At 53.8% G+C, this 14,189-nt stretch overlaps 2 protein-coding genes across 3 annotated transcripts; one reads left to right on the top strand and one right to left on the bottom strand.

The window, feature by feature from the left end:
• The first annotated feature begins 2,921 nt into the window (after positions 1-2,921).
• On the top strand, positions 2,922-9,711 carry ABHD1 (abhydrolase domain containing 1). The gene is given in 10 exon segments (XM_037528365.2): positions 2,922-3,093; positions 3,095-3,167; positions 5,755-5,915; positions 6,560-6,742; positions 6,922-6,967; positions 7,117-7,229; positions 7,356-7,529; positions 7,656-7,704; positions 7,825-7,990; positions 8,113-9,711. Coding segments are annotated over 10 exon segments (1,212 nt in total). The 5' UTR covers positions 2,922-3,058; the 3' UTR covers positions 8,325-9,711.
• PREB (prolactin regulatory element binding) lies at positions 6,174-12,224 on the bottom strand. 2 transcript variants are annotated; one of them, XM_037528364.2, is made up of 9 exons: positions 11,826-12,224; positions 11,062-11,254; positions 10,649-10,869; positions 10,376-10,456; positions 10,153-10,277; positions 9,781-9,954; positions 9,576-9,648; positions 9,213-9,375; positions 6,174-7,646 (listed from the first exon to the last, which is right to left on the bottom strand). In XM_037528364.2, the coding sequence occupies exons 1-9, from the start codon at positions 11,958-11,960 to the stop codon at positions 7,612-7,614; spliced, it is 1,200 nt and encodes a 399-aa protein (XP_037384261.1). In that variant the 5' UTR covers positions 11,961-12,224; the 3' UTR covers positions 6,174-7,611. The 2 variants fall into 2 exon arrangements, with proteins under 2 accessions (XP_037384261.1, XP_037384260.1); XM_037528363.2 differs by lacking the exon at positions 6,174-7,646 and adding an exon at positions 7,814-9,017 and having other exon boundaries at positions 11,826-12,223.
• Between the last annotated feature and the right edge of the window lie 1,965 nt (positions 12,225-14,189).

Here is a 14,189-nt window from a genome sequence, read left to right as displayed (position 1 = left end):
ACACAGGAATTGAATGTCCTACTGATTTTACCCAGATCTTAATTTATAAAGGTGACTAAGTGACCACACAAGAGGTCAGTGCCATTGAAAGAGAAGTTGATGGTGACAGTTCCTCCTAGAAATGAGAGGCACAGCTTGCCACACAGTCCCACACACCAGTTAGGTCAGAAGCAGAGAAGGGGAGCAAAGGAAGGGGGTGGGGTGGGGGGGTTCAGTTCACAATGGTTAATTTGAATAATCCTGGTGGGCTTTGGGGAACAGGGGCTGTCCCTAATTGGTACCTGACCCTGCCTTGACTTAGGAGACAGGAAATGCTGGTTGGTGTGAGAGTTAGATAAAGGAAGCGGCTTGGAGTGTGGGCTCCAGATCACAGGGGACAGGTAAACAATTTTGGTCATTAGTTTGGCCTTGTGATTAATAGAAGCCAAAGAGACAAACACAAAATGTAAAAAACACAATTAGAACATCTACCCAACCTCTGTGTCCGGGTCTGAGTGTGTCACCTTCCACCTCAAGTCTCCCCCTTCCCCAGTTTCCATATTTTGGGGGTTACTACCATGAATCCCTGAACCTATGCAGTTAGAAAAAATGGGGACCATTCATGCTTCTTCCTGCTCTCCCCACCTCCAACTTACTAGCCAGTCCTTGTCAATTCTGCCTCCTACCTTGAAATTTCGCTCCCCCCCCCCCCCCCCACCCCCCCCACCCCCCCACCCCCCCCCACCCCCCCCACCCCCCCCCTCGTTCAGGCAGCCTCGGTGGTTAAAGGCCCAGGTTCTGTGACTGCCTCTGAGTGTCCTCTTTACTTTCACTCTCATCCTCCCCCAATTCACTCTCCAGTAACTTATTCCTCTAAGTCACCTTGCAGAGCCCTTCTTAAAACTGATGACTCTCCTTCGCCCCTAGGGTGACTCTAACACCCTTCATGCGGTGTTCACAGCCTGCTTCTTGACCATCCCCTATGCTCCAGTCCAACGGCTTCCTCTAGGAAGTCCCTCTAGGTTCCTCTAGGAAGTCCCTCACAGCAGGCTTCTGCTTCTACAGTTCCTGCTCCTGGAATCACTACTCTCTTCCCCCTCCCCTTGTTACAGGGCAGGGAGAGGGGCACCCCAGACTCCACAAGCCTGCCTGCTCTAAATAGGTTCTGCCATCTGCCGCATCAACACAAAACATATGAGACTTTAATGAAAAGGAACTTTAATACAATTAGGAAACAATACAGGAAAGGCAAAGAATATAGTTTTCTCTAAAGTTTTTCCTTTTTTTTTTTCTTTTTCTTTTTTTAAAGATTTATTTATACAAGAACTGGGGTACAGACCAGAAGTGCAGGAGGGTGAAAGAGTTCACCGGACAGAGCAGGGAGCAGAACAGGCAGACGGACTGAAGACACTGCTGAGGGGAGCTGTGTGTGAGGCAGGAGAGGTCTATCCCGCCATGTGGGTTTCTCCCTGGCTGGACAGGAATCGAACCCTCGCCTCAGAGGCTGCGGACAGCTTCACAGCGCTGCGCTCAACCCGCTGCACTGCTGGGGAGGCCCAAAGAATAAAGTTTCTAAATCAAGCACCCAAAGTTACCTGTCCCCTAGTGGGTAAAAGTCCTCCCAAGCAGGATTGGCCCAGAACAAGGCCCTAAAGCCTGCCACAAGTCTAAAGCATCTTCCAGTGGGGACCCACATAAAAGGATCAGAAACAACCAGACAAGTCTGGGAGGAAAAGAGCAAAATTGAAATCAAGACAAAACCTGCCATTGTTATCCTCCCCACAAGTTTCACCCACATCTATTTCAACCAGTCCACGACCAAAAGGCAAGTGCAGTTTCTTCACATATCTCTAGGCTCCATGTGCCTCCTCCAGGACTCCTTCTGGCTCCATCCTGCTTCCTCCCTCCCTCAGTCTCCTCTGCAGCTTCTTCTCTCCCTGCTCAGCTCCACCCTCCATTTGGGTGGGGCAGAGAACCTGGAGCCTCCCCCTTTCCTGGGGACCACCTGTTACACCCTCTCCTGGGAAAGCCCTACCCACTTTTTGGTGTCACCTTAAATGTTCTGTCACTTAAAAGTGTCTGGGTCGTGCTTTCCTGCACCCTCTTCAGTGCCCACAGCAGCTAGTGTGTCCCCCACTCTCACTGCAGGGCTTCACCCTATCCACACATCGGAACCTGCTAGAGAGTTAAGTCATACTGATGCCCAGACTCCTTTCTGGAGCAGCTCTGCCAGGGAATGGGGCCTGGGCACAGCTTTTAAACTCCTAGTAATTCAAATCTTCAGTCAAGGCTGAGGTCCTGATGCCAGCTAAGGCAGGAACAGCACCCCCGGGGTCTCCGAGGGCCTGGCATAGACTGGGCGGTGAGTACACGTGGCGCCGGCAGGAACTGCATGAAACGGGAGTGACACTCTAGAAGTGGCTTTCACGCGTGTGTGACCGAGGGGGATGCCACCGACGGGAAGCTGAAACCCGAGTGACCGTGCGGGCGTCACCGTGTGGAGGGTGTGCAGTGTGAGGAGTGGCGGAGAACTGGGGGGCTGCAGTGTCACCACGCGAGGGGGCGCCGAGTGTCACCGTGTTCTGTGTGGCAGGGCGGAGTGTGAGCCTACGACCGGCTGTGCCCTCTGTGTGCCGGGCCGAGCGGCCGGGGCAGAGCTTACGAAAGGGCCCCGGGGTGCCCCTGGCCAACATGGCGGCTGCGGGGAGGCCGCCCGCGCGCTCGAGGGGCTGCGCTCCGGGTGACGGCGAGGCGGAAGCAGGAGAAGCGAAGGCGCGAGATCCGGCCGGCGGGAGGGAGGCCGCGCGGGTCACGCGAGCCGGCTGAGCGCCGGGCGGCGGGTGCAGCCTCTCACCCCAGCGACGTCCTGGCACCGCCCCTAGCCCGCCGCGGGCGCACCGGCGGCGGGCGGCGGGCGGGGTCGGGCGCCCCCGAACCGCTCGGCAGGGGAGGTGGGACCTGCCCCGGCGTCCAATGGCGCGTAACGGGCGGGGCGGGGCGCGCACCTGCAGGGTCACTAGTCAAGAGTCCAGGGCCAGGGCCAGCCGAGAACTTGGGAGCCGGAGCCCAGCTGCCTAAAATGCTGAGCGCCTCCCCGAGCCTCCAGAATGGCACCAGAGTCCTTCTTTCTGCTCTTGGCTCTTGGCGTTGTCTTCTACTTGGGTTACTACTGGGCCTGTGTGCCCCAGGTGGGTGCGGAGCCACAGCGCTGGCTGGTGGGTTGGGGATACTCGGTTCAGGGGGCAGCTTGCAGCCTCGGGCTCCAGCCCACTGGCGGGGGCCGGCAAGGTTGGGCCTCCCGCCACCGGTGAAGTTTGACGTCCCCACCCCACCACCACCCCTGCCCCGCGCTTCGGCCTCTCTCCACTTCGCTGCTATCAGCTAGTGGCGAGCCTGGTCGTTGCTCACCTAGATTGTCTGCATCCCTTGCACTTCCCTCGCCAGCTGTGCCTTTGGGCATCACAGCGGTGCCTCTGCCTAGGAGGTGGACCAGCCCTGGGGAAAGGCGAGAGGGAGGCATCCCGGGAAGGCAGGGACATGTGCAGCCCGCTTTCCCGTTCTTTTTAGCTGTTTCTCCTTAGCAGCACTGAATGAAGGCCCATGGGGCCTGTGGCTAACGCCCAACAGCAGCTCAGTAGGGCCGTGCTTCTCCCACGGGGTTGGGGGTGGTGGTGGGGGGGTGGGGGGGTATTTCCTGACATTGCTCAAGTCTAACGGACAGTCCTACCTCACGCATTCATGTTTTAAGTTCTGACCTCTATCCCTTCGTGAACAGCGCAGTGTTAAAGTATTGAAAGAAGCAGATTTTTATGAACTTGGAGGTTCTCCCTGAAATCTAAATCTTTTCATTATTAAGATTCAAGGTAGCTAAGAAGAAACCAATTGATTCAAGCCCTTTAAAAAGATCTATAGGGAATTTTAATGTTACCTGGACTTTTCTGTAATGTCAGAACCTTTGACCATTAGCATGCATTGCTTATAAAATGCCTGCCTTAATAAAAGTATAAAAATGCAAACTTCACATATCCTATAAATCTTACCTAGATGAGAAGTCAGCCATTTCAGAAAAAAGCTAAACATTTTCTTTTATTGAGCCAACCACACAGAAGTGACAGAGAGCTGCCACTTTATACTCCGAAACTTTCCTTGACTTCCACAGCTATTAAAATGCAGGAAAAAATGCCATTCTGAGGGCCCTAAGGGCATGGAATTTGGATTGTCCAGCATGGTAATGGGCTGATACTGATTCATCCACAGCAACCAATGAATGGCATGCTACTAATTCTAAGGAACATGTCAAAAAACAATTTGCTAGCATCAGAAACTAACCTGCATAAATCAAACCTGTGATCTAATTTATTAGCATCTTGTTCTACACCACTGAGCTGTCAAACAAGGGTTTATTAAGGCAACAGCTCAAAATCTTGGCAATTAAAAGGTAATATAGCACAATGACTAGGATCAGGACTTCTAGGTCAGGTAGACCTATGTTTGAGAATACCGGTTCCACTAACTAGCAAGTTTCATGACCTTTGACAAGTTATTTAACCTTCAAACCTGATCCCACAAGGGCATCACAGGGCCTATCTCAAAAGAGCTATGATGATCACAGGCTGTGATTGTGTAAAGTGCTTAACACAATGCTTAGGACATAATGAGTGCTGAACACATTTTACCTATTAATATTAGTGGGTAATAGAATTATTAATTCCACTTTGCTTCTTGCTTGCTGTGACTTTAGGCAAACAATAGAAACTGTGTTATGTTTCTTCACATATAAACCCTAGTTCGCACAGCTGGGCTTAGCCTAGTGTCTGTACAGAGCACATAGTGAATCATAGGTGTTACTAATCCAGGCCTTAAGGACCAGGTGTGTGTATGAGTCAATCTCACAGCAGTCACGCTACTAACTTGGCCTCTCTAGTTCATAATCTGCCCAGCCTTGCTGAGTACCAGGATTGCAGGAGATAAGAGGAATCTGGCCTTCAGCTTCCTTAGGGTCTGCAAAAGAAGTACAGCTCTTATTTCCTGAGCGTGAGGGCTTTTTGCTTTGTATAGCACTCTTCCTTCACAAGCCTTCATGAGGCCAGACCCTCTTCATTCCCTGTCTAGAACCACATGGAGGAGTTGAAAGGGCTGAGTGTCCCCAGACCTCATCTGTCCATCATCCCATCCCTGTTACCTGCCCCTGATCAGCCTGAAGAGAAAAATTGTGCACACTGGGAATATTCCTCCTTTAGAGTACAGTCTAACAACAGGGACCCCATGAGCAAGAGCAAACAAGTGCTGCAGTTAAAAAACAGCTCCTCGGCAAAGCACACACTAGGGATAGGAATAAGCAACAACGGGGTGCTACAATCAGGAGTCAGGAAGGCAGAGCTAGGCTTGGGAAGATGAGTATGGGTAATTCAATTGCCAGGCAAAGGTCACATACTGAACGTACTGCACTTCTTCAGCCTTGCCCAGAACTCCAGACCTTCCCGCAGATGGGCAATTTTTCCCAAAATGGACTTGGGCATGGATAAGCGGTAGCACCTCCCAGCCCTGGTTCTTAATCACTTCAGGGTCAATTGTGGAGGTCACATTCCAGGAGTTGGGGGGGTCTTTGGGGCGCTAGCTGAACTACATCAACAGAGGTAACCTGGCCATTCCAGACTGTGAGAAGCTGGATTTCTCACCTCTACATGAAGCAGAGTTCTCCAGGCTGATCCTGTCGGGGGCATCCCTGGCTTGATGCACAAACCAGGGCACTAGTAGATTGTTATATGATTACAGAGGCCTCAACTGGTAACAGGGTCCCAGTTTCTGGCCTTCCTGGAGCAACACTGTCCAGTCACTGTTGAGACTTTCTACCCTACGCTGTGGTGTATTGAGGGGCGGCTACAAACCATATTTCGAGTCTTACTGCAATCTCAGCCTCTCGTCTCTTACTGGAGGTAAGAAGGGGCAGAGGGGGGTGAACATGAAGCTGCAAGTATTGGGGAGTTCAGCCCACCTCTTTGAAAATGGTTCTTTGGGGCCTCCCCGGTGGTGCAGCAGTTGAGCGCTGGGTTGCGAAGCTGCCCGCAGCCTCTGCAGCGCCGGTTCGATCCCCGGCTGCTCCCATGCCACCGGAGGAGGGTCCCACATGGCGCGCAGACCTCTCCTGCCACCCGCTGCTCCCCTCAGCAGTGTACTTCGGTCCTTCTGCCTGCTCTGCTCCCCGCTCTGGCTCTGGTGAATTCTCTCACCCTCCCGTGCTTCTGACTGTACCCAGTGCTTGTATAAATAAATAAAAAATAAATCTTTAAAAAAAAAAAGAAAGAAAAAGAAAATGGTTCTTTGCCCCATCTACCTCAGAGTATTGAAGGTAAAGAGTAGCTGTGTGGAAAGCTCTCTCATTGCACAATCCTGAGGTAATATTCAACCTTTTATGCTCCTACTGCAACCTGGTTTTATCTTAATGTTTTGTATAGAGCACGCCCTCAAATGCTGTTGATGGGAAGTTGCTAGTTGTTTGAGGATATACAGGCGATAAACCTTTTGAAATGCAAGATGTTCCTAATAGTATCTTTGTGTGCCTTTTTCTACAAAACTGCAGTGAATTCATCCAAACCCCAGATGGAGGACAGCTCCTGCTAGACTGGGCTGGCCTACCCGACAGCTGTCTCTTCCCTGACCCAACCACCCGGCCCGTTATATTACTGCTGCCTGGCATCACCGGCAGCAGCCAGGAAAAATACATGTTGCATCTAGTTAACCAAGCTGTAAAGGATGGCTACAGGTAAGGCTGGGCACAGCCCTGGAGCGGGTGATGTAATTTCTAACTGGGAGGTGAAGTCAGACCTGGGAAGTATATGAAAGGCGCCTTCTGACTGAGACTGAAGGGAGGGCCAGCCGAAGGCTACCAGACGGGGTGGGCTTCTAGAGGCCATGGCTAACTAAGAACTGTGTGTGCCACAGGGCTGTTGTATTTAATAACCGAGGCTGCCGTGGGGAAGAACTGTTGGTGAGTCCCCGCCTTTCTCGCAGAGGCCCTCTACCCTACTCCCTCAGAGATGCTGGGCCCTGGGCATTGCCTACCCATCTTTGAGCCCGTCTACTTTTCTGCCTTCTGGCCAAGGCTTCCCTCCTTACCTGTGATCTGGTTTGCCTCAGACCCACAGGACTTTCTGTGCCAGCAATACTGAAGATCTGGAGACAGTTGTGAGCCACATAAAGCACCGCTACTCCCATGCTCCTCTGATGGCCGTGGGCATCTCTTTGGGAGGGTAAAGGCTGCCTGGGCTTAACCCAAACGCCCAGTCTTTTTTTCCTCCTCCACATTTGCTCCCCCTCTCCTCTGTCCCAAATCACTAACGCAAACCCTTCTCTCACGGCCCCTGGCCAACCTGCAGGATACTAGTGCTGAACCACCTGGCACGAAAGGGACAGGCCTCAGGGCTGGTGGCAGCACTGACTCTATCTGCATGCTGGGATTCCTTTGAAACCACCCGCTCCCTGGAGACCCCACTCAACTCATTACTCTTTAATCAGCGCCTCACTGCTGCACTCTGTCGTGTTGTGGACAGGTAGGGTCAGGGCAGGTGGGAGGGGGTGACAGGGCAAGATGGGCTTCCTTACTCATGAGGTAAGACAGAGGCTGGGGCTCAGTCAGGTCCAGGAGTAGAGCTGGCCCTCCATGTGATCTTTTGCAGAAACAGAAAAGTGATAGAAAAGGTGGTCAATGTAGACTCGGTGCTTCAGGTTGGTCTTTTCAACCATCTCCCCGCACCCCACCCCCCCGCCGTCCACCCAAAATTGTTCCACCAACATCTCGCCACCCCCACACCCATCCGAACCCATCCCACCCTCCACCACTCGCAGGCCCGCACAATCCGCGAGTTTGATGAGCGCTACACAGCTGTGGTCTTTGGGTACGAAGACTGTGCGAGCTACTACCAAGCAGCCAGCCCAAGAACCAAAGTAGACGCCATCCAGATCCCTGTGCTCTGCCTCAATGCAGCTGATGACCCCTTTTCCCCAGTGCATGGTGAGTGCCCGAAATCTGAACGTCTGAGCGCCCAGGGAAAATGGACCAGGAAATGTAGGCGGAGAGTGCCTGGGAGACCAGAGGCCAGGCAGAATGGCTGACCTCTCCAACCCCTCCCCAAGCTCTTCCTCTGCAGGCCGCCCGAAACTCTCCCTACGTGGCGCTGCTCATCACAGCCCAGGGTGGCCACATCGGCTTCCTGGAAGGGCTGCTCCCCTGGCAGCACTGCTACATGAACCGCCTCTTCCACCAGTTTGCCAAAGCCATCTTCCAGCACCCTGTGGAGCTGCTCGACCTTGGGGCCGCCTCCCCTGCCGAGGGAGGCAAGTGCTGACAAGAGTACCATTTGGGGTCTTGGTTCAGTCTTCCCAGTTTATTAAATACCAACATTTCCTGCCAAAAGGACCGAGGGTTCATTTTCCCTTTCCTCAAGGCCAGGGTAGACCATCCAGGAACTAACAACATATTTAGCCCGGCTGGTTTGGAGCCACCCAGATGAATCCACAGACTACTACCTGGGTCTTTCTTTTGCCCGGCACATGCCCCAGCAAATGCCAAGGGCTCACATGAAGGGCAACTGGCCACGGCTTAAGGGGGGGAAGTTCTAGAAACTGCAGGACAGCAGTGCCTCTGGACTCCTGGACATCTTCACATATTTCTGGACAAGGGATAATCTCACGTCTGGAGTCTCTAGCAGGGAGAGGGAGGAGGCAGGTGGTGTGGCCCAGGCTTTAGACACCATTCCTGGGTGGATCCACAGATGATGAATGCCTGGTTCCAGAAGTCAAAGTTGCGCAGGGCCACAACCAAGTTTTATCCGGAAAGGGCTGGCAGTGCCTGCCACCCTCAGCCGAGACAACTTCAACTGTGGAGCCAAGTGGAGTAATGGGGTCCAGCCTCCACTCTGGTGTAGGACTCCTGGAACTGGGAGGCTAAAGGAAACCCGGCAAGGCACTCTGGAGCAGCAGGATGGTCATGACAATAAGCCCGACACAGAGCAGCAGCAGCAGCCACACAGGAACACTCCCTGCAGGACGGGCAAGAAGCAGTCAGAGGGCAAAGGGCCTTCACAGCCTCAAGAACAGCGCCCTCAACCTACTCAAGGAGGGGCAACGGGCTATAGACAAGCAAGCCCCTTTTCCAGGGAGCAAGTTTCTTCTACAGCTAAAAGATGGGTGTTCCCCACCCCCCGCCCCAGCCATGTCCCACCCTAGTGACTCACGCCGTGAGGGCAGTAGGTGCAGTTGGCAACGACTATCCACAGCCACAGAAAACAAGGCAGTTTCATGGGACCCCAGGAGCTCTGGACCACGACCCTTTTTCTCAGGCAGAAAGGCCACATCTGTCACCACGATGCCATGGGCCTCCCTGACGTAGTAGAGGCGCTGGGGATAGAACAGTGAGGAATATTCCTTACGGAAAACATTCCAGTTGGGAATATTCCTTACGGAAAACACACCCCTGCCGCCTGCCCCTGGCCTACCCTCTACAGGCTGGGCCAGCCTTCTTGCACAGTCGGGCCGAGGCAGGGCTAGAGCTCCCACCCCAAACAGCCCTCAGGACTGTGATCACCTCTACCCATTACCTGGAGAGAGAAAGCTATGTAGATGGCAACAGAGCCAGTGACCGTGCCCAGGCCTAGGAAGGTACCCGATTCACTGCAACAAACAATAAAGCGCTCATTGTCTTGGAGGCCCATGCAGGAACCGTCATTCACCAGCAACGGTTCTCAGGTGTTAGAAGCTCCCCCAGGTACCCACAAACCCAGCCAAACTTGCATTGCCTCACACCTGACACTAAGGCAGGAGACGACTTCCTGGCCACAGGGCTTGGTCCGAAGGGGCAAGAAGGTGGAGCCATCCCAGGCTGTGAGGTAGCAGGGTGGGGGTTGGCGCAGACGCTTGTGGGGTATCTGCACAGTGAAGAGTCGAAGCCCAGCAGGCTGATCTGGAACCTGCCCAAACCTGGGGGGTCAGGTGAGAGACGTTCAGCTCCCAGGCCTACCCAACCCTCCTTTCCCAGGGGGCACCCTTGCACCCTGGCCAGGCCTGAGGTAACACCGACCAAGACCTACAATCCTCCCCACCTTCCCCCAGTATTTTCCCACTTTGTTATTATATCTAGGCTGTGCCTCTTTCAGCACCCCTCTAGGGTCGTCACACCTGCAGGCCTGGTAGCGGTAAGGCGTGTTAGAGAAGGTGGGTCCGTTCTCCTGCCAGTGCAGCTGTGTCACCAGCTGATCCTTCTGCCACACGGAGGCCTTAAGGTCCCAGCCCACAGTTACCAACTGGTCAGGATTCAAATTCCAAGGATGGACAGTTAGAGGATCCACTCATTGGACAAGCAACATAACCACCTACTTTCTCCACCCTCTCAATTTCTCACCTTGCCATCAGGCCCAAAAGCCAGGTCCTCAATCTCCCCTTCGTGCGCTTTGAACTCCAGCACTTTCTCCAGGCTGGGCACCTGTAGTCAAATCACCACTGTGGTTAGACCAGGCACCCGAAAAGAGTGAAATGTTCCCCACCCCTCATCTCTTCTAACAGTCACTCAGTGCAGGCTCCACTCACAAGTTTCCCTGAACCCAGGTTGGGTTTTTCACAATACTGGTTCTGTTGCTACTGACTGTCATCCTCCCCAAAGCCCCCCAAGCCACACCTTCCAGACACGAACGCAGCCATCTGTCCCTCCAGTGGCAAGCAGGGTATTATCGTGGTTGAAGCACACCACTTTCTGCAAAGGATCTGGGCTGAAGTCTGTCTGCACTGCCTGCAAATTCTGGACACTGAGTTCTACCCCCTCCTGGTGGGTTTCAGCTCCAGGTTTCTTCTCTGCTGGGGCTGCTCCCTTCCTCTGTCGAGGCGCCTGATCCTTGGAACCTGCAATACACACAGCCTGCCAAGTCCCAGGCTTCTAAAGTAAGTAGTACTGTTCTCTGTACACACAGCTGGACAACATCCAGCTTCTCACCTGCCACTTCCAGTAACGCCACTCCAGTCCTACTAATTTGGTCACTTGAGTAGTCTTACTCATTTAACTCTTTTCCCAAAGCTAGAGATGGGGCTTCTCACCTGCCTTCTCTGCCTTGTTTTTGTCCTTCTGCTGATTGGTCTGGAAACGCAGGAGCTGACAGTGGGCATCCTGCCCTGCGGCAAGGATGTTACCCGCCAGTGCCAAGTTCATGGTGGCCCGTGTCTCAGTGTCATGGGAGTGTAGCAAGGAGGCGCTCAGACACCCATTAATCCGCTCGAGCTGCAAAAAGTGCTATGGGAACAAGAACCAGGATGGGGCAAGGTTCAGGGGTGCCTAGGGAGTACCACAAGGACGAACTTATATTCCATAGACCGAGAGGCCCCCCTTTGCTTACAGCACTTTCTAGTTCACAAAACTTTTTCGAGCCCTTTCTCTCTCTGAGTCTCATAAATCTGTACAGCAAGCAGTAATGGGTTACTACCTGGAGTTTATAGAATAGAGTGATGCTCGGTAGAGCAAAGAAACCTGACAGGCAGATTCCCGGTAGTTGAGGACAGTGAGACAAGTCTATGTGGACCCCCAGAAGCGACTCAGGATACAACCCCTGGAGCAGCTCTTGAGCTCGAATTGACGCATTCCAGCCTACGCAGCGCTGTGCAGCTTTCACTTCACCTCAGAAGTCTCTCAATCGTCAGGGGAAGTAAACGATCGCGGGAAATTCGTGCCAGGGCGTCAGATACGGCGGGGATTCCCACCCAGGGAGGGGCAGGGCCCTACCCTGGGATGCGGCTCGTCCCCGCCACCCTCCGGAATCGCCCACCAGCCCCTGGGCGGTCAGGTCTCTGGGGCCCAGCGCGCTCACCACGCCATTCTTTATGCCGGTCTTGGCGGCGCCTCCTCCGCCCGCAGCGATGAGCAGTCCCGAGCTGGAGTCGACCTGAAGCGCGTACAACGGGAACGGGGCCCGGTACAGCTCCGGCACCCGCCGCCGACCCATCCCGCTCGCCGCGCACCTCACTGCCCGCAGCGCGACACTCGGGACATGCCGGACCCGGCCTTCGACTACTGCCCGGCCGCTGTCGAAGTCGGTCTCGTCGCTGCGGAGAAAACTGCCGCCTCCTCTCGCACCTCCGGTGTTGTCACTTCTCTACCCCAGGGAGCAGTAACTCTGCTGTGACCGCTTATTCCAAGCACTTCGACTCGCAGTGCGCACGCGCACTGAGCTGGTGGCGCTCCTCGCGCAAGCGCAGAACCGCCAATACGCGTCAGCACTAGCCCGCCGCGGGGTGACGTAACAATGGCGTCAGGGTTACGCCCTCCGCCCCTTTGTGACTACAGACCCCGCCATCTTTGTGCGGGGCTAGGGAGGCGCGCGTCGCCTGCACCGCAAAGCTTGGCGGTTCTGGGGGAGGAGGACGAGCTAATAAAAATTAAGGAAGAATAATAACCTTTAATAAAGAAATATTTGGTTCAGTGCTGTCCACCCTTTAGGCCTGGGAGGCATACAAGCGCAACCATTGCCTTTTACCCCAGAGAGGAAATGATTTGTCTAAGGTCTCACACCCGAAATGTGATCTGGGGCCTCCCTGGTGGTGCAGGCGGTTGAGCTCCGCACTGTGAAGGTGTCCACAGCCTCTGCAGTGGGTTTGATCCCCGCCGGCGAGAATCCCACATGGTGCAGCAGACCTCTCCTGACTGGCCTGCTGCTCCCCCCCTCAATAGTGTATTTCAGTCAATCTGCCTGTTCTGTACCCCACTCTGTTTCTGGTGAATCCTCTCACCCCCTCCCACACTTCTGGCCTGTACCCCAGTTCTTGTATGCATAAATAAATCTTTAAAAAGAAAAAGAAAGAAAGTGGGCCTCCCCGGTGGCGCAGCGGTTGAGCACTGGGTTGCCAAGCTGCCCGCAGCCTCTGCAGCACAGGTTCGATCCCCGGCCACCGGTGAGGGTCCCACATGGCCCGACAGACCTCTCCTGCCGCCCACTGCTCCCCTCAGCAGTGTATCCATCAGTCTGCCTGTTGCTTCCCACTCTGACTCTGGTGAATTCTCTCACCCTCCCTCTCTTCTGACTGTACCCAGTGCTTGTATAAACAAGTATTCAACAAAAATAAAATAAACAAATATTAAAAAAAAAAAAAAAAAAAAAAAAAGAAAAAGAAAGAAACCCAGCCGCAAATCTTGAATCCATGGTTGCCTAGTATGAAGAAACCACGATCTTAACAAAATATTTCTCCATGGTTGGCCGAGGTGGGAGTTGGTTATTTTATTCTCTCTGCTCCTGAAAAGGGGGCGTGGGGTGGGGTTGGGTGGTATGTGTGTGTCAGCGGGAGGCAACTCAATCCCCAACAGGACAGTTCTTGTCTCTGCCAGACTCCAATCCTGGGCACGACCCTGTTACACAGCCTCTTGAGGGGGCCACTGGATTTCTGATCACCAACGTGTGTACCCCCAGCTTTATCTGTGAGTGAACCCCTGCAGGAATGCCCTTTCTTGATAGAAGACACTAACTGCTGCTCTCCTAGGTTAGCATACATTGTTAATGTAGGGTTATGCCTAGGGTGCTGAATGACTTCATCTTTGGGCCTGCCAATATTGCTCCTCCAAATTTTATTAAATGTGTGAACGGGGCCTCCCCGGTGGCGCAGCGGTTGAGCGCTGGGTTGCGAAGCTGCCCGCGGCCTCTTAGGCCGGTTCAATCCCCGGCTGCTCCCCGGCCACCGGAGGAGGATCCCACATGGCGCGCAGACCTCTCCTGCCGCCCGCTGCTCCCCTCAGCAGTGTACTTCGGTCCTTCTGCCTGTTCTGCTCCCCGCTCTGGCTCTGGTGAATTCTCTCACCCTCCCGCGCTTCTGACTGTACCCAGTGCATGTATAAACAAAACAAACAAACAAACAAAATTAAAAAAAAAAATGTGTGAACGGCCAAATGGAGCTCTCTGCAGGTTTCAGGTGTCTAGGCCTTGCTTTCCCCAGATACATTGTTGTTGTTGTTGTTGTTGTTGGAGTGTGTGTGTGTGTGTGTGTGTGTGTGTGTGTGTGGAGGGGGTGGGGGTGGTCCTTGGGTTCGCTCTGGGAAAGGTTTCACCAGAGCTCAGGTTTCAGTGACACACGGTGAGTTTTCCAGGCGAGTTTCTCCACGAGACAGAACATCAGTTATATTTAAAGGGCAGGTTTGGAGGGTCCCACATGGCACAAAGACCTCTCCTTCCGCCCACTGCTCCCCT

Source organism: Talpa occidentalis, unplaced genomic scaffold (genome assembly GCF_014898055.3).
Source record: "Talpa occidentalis isolate TD23 unplaced genomic scaffold, MPIMG_talOcc4v2.1 talOcc4.5, whole genome shotgun sequence".
In the NCBI taxonomy this organism is placed as follows: domain Eukaryota; kingdom Metazoa; phylum Chordata; class Mammalia; order Eulipotyphla; family Talpidae; genus Talpa; species Talpa occidentalis.
Note: the sequence above shows the minus strand (reverse complement) of the source record. Positions and strands in the feature narration are given on the sequence as shown.

Bases quoted from the DNA above. Each gene is read 5' to 3' on its own strand.
- PREB (XM_037528363.2), bottom strand. From the start codon at position 11,960: ATGGGTCGGCGGCGGGTGCCGGAGCTGTACCGGGCCCCGTTCCCGTTG. The intron at 10,870-11,061 runs GTGAGAAGCCCC...TGTGTATTGCAG, and splicing joins AAACAAGGCAGAGAAGGCAG to GTTCCAAGGATCAGGCGCCT. The intron at 9,955-10,152 runs GTGTGACGACCC...CTGACCCCCCAG, and splicing joins TACCGCTACCAGGCCTGCAG to GTTTGGGCAGGTTCCAGATC.